Here is a 6351-nt window from a genome sequence, read left to right on the forward strand (position 1 = left end):
AACAGAAGGTAAAGATTGCACAACTAGAGAAGCTACAATCTCGAAAGAACAGTTCAAGTCAGTCCCCCTCCAATGTATGGGGTCAGGGTCAGTGGTGGCCCAGGCTGAAGTGGGCCTCGTGTCAGGTGTTCCCATTGTTTTCCACAGTCTTTGAGCCAACCATGGAACTTTAGACTCAAAAGGTGCAATGAAAATTCCCCCGTGTCTACATTTCCCAACATGTCAGGTCCTAATCTAGTGCCCAACTAGAACGTGCAGCAAATCATGGCCAGAACTGTGCTGTTGGGTAACGGCAACAATCAATAATAACTGTAATAACAAATATAATTTTGAGAGGTTAATAATTTATGTATTGTGGCTAAATGTTAAATTTCAACAATAAATAAAATACAAAGATTGTATGAAAGGTTTTCAAGCATTTTAAGGAATGCGCTCAGACAACTTTGATAAAGACAGAAACACTTAATTTGAATTAATTCTGCAGGCCATTGTGGAATTGTTACTACATCCATCTATGTATAGTACACCTTTATCTAAAAGCAACTACACAAGTCTTTTATCTCCACATGTACTGTATGTAGCTTCAACATTTCATGTCTGTGTTTTTTACAGTTAGAAGTGTACACCCATCTCATAGAGTCAGTATTAATTCCCACTATATGAATGTGAAATCACATTCCAAAACTGTTAAGGTGAAATACGTATGATATAGATTGGTAAACTACACTAAAGGTGCTTACGCTCAGTTCAAATTATTTATCTGAAACAGAAGTCATAGAGTACGGTAGTGTTTGTTGATGTGTTTAATATAGTAACAAAAGTATAACAGTAAAACAGATATCACTATTCATACTAAATCTTTGCATACAATACATACAAAATATAATTTATCTATAAGCTGACCCATTTTATGAAGGATACAAGTTTGTGAAATCATATTAGTATAAATAAGTATGTACAGAAACTTGGTAGCAACTATAAGAGCCTCGTTTTGCTGGTTTATGAGGAATGACTCTTCATTAGTCTATTCCCCTTTTTATCATTTTATCAAAAATGTATATCTGAGAGTATACACACTAAAGTAAACAACCACTATACACAATATACATAGTTTACTTCCCATACACAAGAATGACATTGCTCAATGTACAAATAGCAGAGCAAGACCTTTAGCTATGTACAACATTTAGACAGATTCAGCTCTTTACAGAAGTCACCGCTCTGGAGAACTGAGGCAGGGTACACCATTAAATTAAAAGCCTCTTAATAGCTGAGATCTCAATGACATGTTGGGGAATAAGGCAGAGTCAGAGTCAGAGTCAGAGTCAGATCATTCGGAGTCCTCACTGCTGCAGGAGCTGCAGGAGCTGCTGGAGCTGTAGGAGCTGTCGTAGCACTCGGCTGTGTAGAGGAACTTATGGATGTTGGGGTTCAGCTTTGGTATCCAGGACCGGGGCACCAGATATGTGGCGAGGTTGAACAAGTCCACAAAGACTTTGTAGCGGTCACTGGAATGAAATTAATAATACAAATTAACAAAGACAGAAAATGAACATGGAAACAAAAGAAATATAATGGTTACTCAATTATATATAACACTTATAAGACAATATAACTTTTAGCTGCAGTTAGCAAGTAGGAACAGCAGATCATGCGAACACAAATTTTACATGGTACACTAATGATTCCTCATTAACCTAAGTGCGAAACACTGGATAGCCAATCTGAGGTGAAGTGAGCAGTGTGTCATAAAATGAACCATGCGATATTGCTTTACTGCCTGTCATTTCTAGGTGAAGATAGCAGCACATGCCATGTCCTTCAAGGGGTCTCCTAGCTCTTTAGCCTTGCATGGACTCAAAACCTCATCCAGAGAACATTAAGTGTTCCCCATAGGGTCATCAAGGGGTCATGTTACCTGACAGTGGATCGCAGGTAGTGATAGCCAGATGAGCCCCCAGTGCCAGCTTTGCTGCCGATCATACGGTGCACCATGCACACATGGTTATCTGATGGAGAATGGCAAATGGGGCAAATTATTGGGCATTCATAGTTCTCCAGGTTCAAATATTGGCATAATTGACAAACAGATAGACAGATATTGATTGATTGATTGATACTCACATCTCCATTTGGTCATGAGTGTGTCAATCTCCATGAGGCTGGTAAGGAGCTGAAATGGAACCTGGAAGCGAGGCTCCTCCCTGGAGAGAAAAGAAAGTGTGATCTTCGGTACAGACTTTTATAAGGAACAAGGGATCCTGTCCATAGAATATGCATAGAATATGCTGAGAACACTGTGCTTTACCTATAGAAGTTGATCATCAGAGCTCCTTGGAGGGCTTTGAATGAGAGCCGGCGATCACCTAAGGAAAATGTGACGAAACCCTTGAAATCTCCTTATTTAAAACTTGCTTTAGTTCTGGACAAACATTAAAGATGAGGATACGAGAAGGATGATTCTACATAATTCAGCACTGACCTTTGCTCAGAAGATGTTCATGGCGTTTGGAATCAAACAAGGATGTGAAAAGTTCCGTTTGCTTGCTCAGATCCTCTAGCATTTCCTGCTTGGTCTCTGATTCTGGCATTTTCTGTGATCAGATAAAAAAAATGAAGGGACCTGTGGTAAATTCTCTAACGTGTCAGATGGCCACAATTACAGTTTCCTCACAAAATGTCATCATACAAACCTCAATCTTTTGTTTCTCACACTTGAGAGCCTGATCGACGTTGGCTTCAAATTTTCCCCAGAAGTCGAAGCCATCTGTTTCAAGACCAGGAGTTCTCTCCAGCCATTGCTTAGGGGTGAAATGATTGCGGTGAATGAACATGTTTTCTAAGAAACATGCTGTGTCATGGTCACAGAGGCCATCAACATGCCTGAATAGGTTTGCACCCTGAGTGTGTATTAGAGGTTTACCTCTACTAGCTTCAGCAGGGTTGGCTCCTGCTCCGACTTCAGGATAGCTTTGCTGTCCAGCCCTTGGAAGTTGTCCCTGTAGTGACGTCTGTTGTAGGGCACCCTGAGGCTGTCGACCACGCCGATCTTATTCTCCAGGAGGCGGAACTGTAGACTTTGGAACCCTGAGGCCGGGGTAAGGTATTCCCTGTGACACGGGATTGAGAACATGTATTCACTGCTCATTTTTTTTCATCCTTGTGTCATTATGAATAAGCAATGTCTTTGAAATGTAAGGACAGAACTTTCCATCATCCATTACATTAAAAAATGCATAAATACTGTATGTGCTGCATGATTTACCTGAAGTCATAAAAATCCATGGCTGTCATAGTTTCCAGAACTGCAAACTGGTCAACTAAGAGTCGGAAAATCATGGTGATCCGATGGATTCTGCTGACCACCTTAAGCATATTCCGCTCATCTCGCATCTGATCAAGCATCAACAGAACATATTTCAGACACAGCACAGAGCATAGTTTAGACACCAACAACCAAATACACTATGGTGTATGGTAGAATTGGACAGACACATGGTGAATGGATGTCACTGTGTTGCGCAGACTGCAAGCTACTCACGCCATCATTTATGAACAGCTCCCGGACTGAATCAAGCTCCCACAGAATCTGCTTAAACCAAAGCTCATAAGCTGAAATAGCAACACAGAAAAAATACATGAATCCAGTGCACACACACACACGTTTGTTTTCACTGTACTGAAAGTTTATATATATAATAACAGGATTGACTAAGTGGGTGCTGTTTCCAGTCTCCAGTAATTTGATGTAGGTTTTTTATGACCATCACTACATGTCTTTGGTAGTTTGGGATAGGAAACCTGAGTGGCTCATCCAGTACCTTGATGGGTTATGATGAAAAGGTGTTCATCGTGGATTTTGTTTCCTTTCAGTTCACTCTGCAGCACCTGGGCATCCAGCACCTTGTTCAGCTGTTAGAATGGATCAGTTAGAATGGACCAGTTAGGAGTTAGAATGGACCAATTAGAATGGACCAGTTAGGAGATAGAATGGACCAATAAAACACATGTATCTATAGTCTATATAATCTATAGTCCTGATTTACAAGAGAGCTGGTACTTACCTCCAGGTAATCTCCATAAACAATTCCACCCTTGCTTGCTCTGTTGATGCCCTTCTGTGCGTCATCGTCCTCATCAGTCAGGTGCTTGCTTGTAAACAATCTGTTGACATGATTCACATAATACTTAACTCACTGAAGTATCACACCATCATTTGACAATGATCGACGCACCCGTAGGCTAATCTACGCTTAATTTCATGGTCCAGGGCTGCAAAAACCCTTTGTGACGATGACACAACTAAAAAACTAAAACTAAAAAAAACATCTACAATTCACGGAATCAAATTCACATATTATTATAGGCGTTTAAAATATCAGGCAAAAAAAATAAAAAATCCACCTACTGATGTTTCTTGGCAAGGAAAGGACAGCCGCTCATGATACTTCCTCACTCTCTTTGCTAAATGTTTTGGGTTACGCTGTAATAGTTCTCAAAAATATTTAGACAGCTCAAAGATGTTGCCTGTTTTAAAGGTTTTGGTACAGCCAATCAAACGTCCCATTTCGGACCCCTGCCCACTGACAAAACTTCGGAGGTGGCCAGTGGGAGGTGTGTGTACACACCTCGTTTGCGGGGGCAAAGGACCACCCTGTCCCTCCCCCTGATTGTTATCTTAGTACTAGGTAATCCACGTTAAATCTTCAGCAGATGCTGTGTCATCTGTATGTCTGCTTATCAGTGTCACGTGAAAATGTATCTTTCCCTGCATTCTCTGTCAGAAGTGATGAGTTACTTACTTGCGAAGATATCTAGGTCACGTTCTGAAACGAGAACAGATCATATAATTGGAATTATCTCTCGAAAATCTGTTGCTTATTACTCGTGATATCATGTGACTCGCGTGTTCAAATATATATTTTTTTCATTTGTTCTTTGGATGTCTTACTGGAGTGAGTAATGTATTAGAAATTATGCGAATTGCAAGTGTCATTGTGTTAAGCACATCATGGTAAATATTGAAGAGATTGTTTTTTTTTATGTCCTGGAGAATGCAATGTACTGGAACAGAGTGATACTCCCTCTTCTTCTTATTTCTGTAACTTTGTTAAATAGACACAAAGTGAGAGAATTAATCCGATTCTCAGACTGCTTGCTGTTCACTCTGTGTGTTTCTGATCCTTCTGCAGAAGACTAATACACTTTATACTTATCTCTTATTATAAGACTGATCTCATTAGACTGGATATTATCAGATTTCCATCACAGTAAGGTGTTACAATTTCAATTTTGAGATGCATCATAGAAAAATATGAAAAATTGTTCGGTGGTAACAGGCAGCAGGAGAGGATTTGGGCGTGGATCAGATGGACAGATTGCACCTGCATCCCACAGTTGAGATGTACAGTAGGAGAGGAAGACAAACTAAGAAGACAGAACTAGGTGTCATAGTAGGTTTCCTTAGAAACGTATCAGTGAAAATGACAGTGAGGAACAATGTTACCACAGTCAGCAGGGTTGGCAGGCAATAATCCTACTAGATGGAAGAGAGCGGAGGCAGGTTTTTAAAGGTGTACATTTCATCCATCCACAGTGTGAGGTTTTGGTAAAACTTTATTGCAGCTCCAAATTTAATGTAAAGGGTTGAAGGGAAACCAAACACCAGAATCCAACAGCAGGAAAATGATACATGCATATCTCAATATTGAGGAAATGTACTGCCTTCTATTTTAACTATGAACAAATGACAATATCCATATCAGTTAGATTACATCCGTATCATCTACCAGGAATAATCCACACAGCTGGGGTGTCAAATATACACCTAGGTGAGCTGGTGAATGCATTGACAGCGAATGGGACGGCATTTATGGAGTGATCACAAAAATAGTCTGAAGGCAACCGATAAGAGGGAAACCAGTACACCAGTGCGTGTACTTATGGTCAGATTATCATATTCCCAGGCTGGTAAAAGAAAAAGTTGCACATACATTTTTACAGACTCATTCATCTCAGAAACAGCTGTTCCTCTGCTTCATCAGTGCGATGGACACACTCAAGCTTCTCTCCAGTTTAATTAATTACAATTACCCAGAACTAATCACACTCACATTTGTGTTTAATGCAAGCAGACTCTCACCTGTGACACAGTTAGAGGTCAGGATACAAAACTACATAAAGAAATGACACATAAATCTATACAATGTGTAATAGAGATGCTCAGTATATGCGTATTATTGTACAATTAAGAAGCACAGGGCATCTGAATCACATACTGTATACTGAACTTGACAAAACCACTCTGGAAATGAAATGTTGTGAACCATACTGCTTATTGTCTACCTGGAT

The 6351-nt window shown here is 40.0% G+C and overlaps 1 protein-coding gene across 1 annotated transcript; it reads right to left on the minus strand.

Annotated features, from left to right (window-relative positions):
* Positions 1–788: 788 nt before the first annotated feature.
* Positions 789–4562, minus strand: tdo2b (tryptophan 2,3-dioxygenase b). Its single transcript, XM_012823454.3, has 12 exons — positions 4409–4562; positions 4065–4164; positions 3822–3912; positions 3542–3612; positions 3266–3393; positions 2924–3110; positions 2694–2801; positions 2483–2594; positions 2309–2366; positions 2125–2204; positions 1919–2009; positions 789–1508 (listed from the first exon to the last, which is right to left on the minus strand). The coding sequence occupies exons 1-12, from the start codon at positions 4441–4443 to the stop codon at positions 1331–1333; spliced, it is 1239 nt and encodes a 412-aa protein (XP_012678908.1). The 5' UTR covers positions 4444–4562; the 3' UTR covers positions 789–1330.
* Positions 4563–6351: the final 1789 nt, after the last annotated feature.

The sequence above is a fragment of the Clupea harengus genome, chromosome 21 (genome assembly GCF_900700415.2).
Source record: "Clupea harengus chromosome 21, Ch_v2.0.2, whole genome shotgun sequence".
NCBI classification, from domain to species: domain Eukaryota; kingdom Metazoa; phylum Chordata; class Actinopteri; order Clupeiformes; family Clupeidae; genus Clupea; species Clupea harengus.

What these genes read in the sequence shown, in the direction of transcription:
- tdo2b (XM_012823454.3), bottom strand. Translation starts at nt 4,443, where the DNA reads ATGAGCGGCTGTCCTTTCCTTGCCAAGAAACATCA. An exon ending in AGCTGTTCATAAATGATGGC is followed by an intron (nt 3,394 to 3,541) that starts GTGAGTAGCTTG and finishes ATGCTTGATCAG; the next exon opens with ATGCGAGATGAGCGGAATAT. An exon ending in CCCTGCTGAAGCTAGTAGAG is followed by an intron (nt 2,802 to 2,923) that starts GTAAACCTCTAA and finishes TTCACCCCTAAG; the next exon opens with CAATGGCTGGAGAGAACTCC.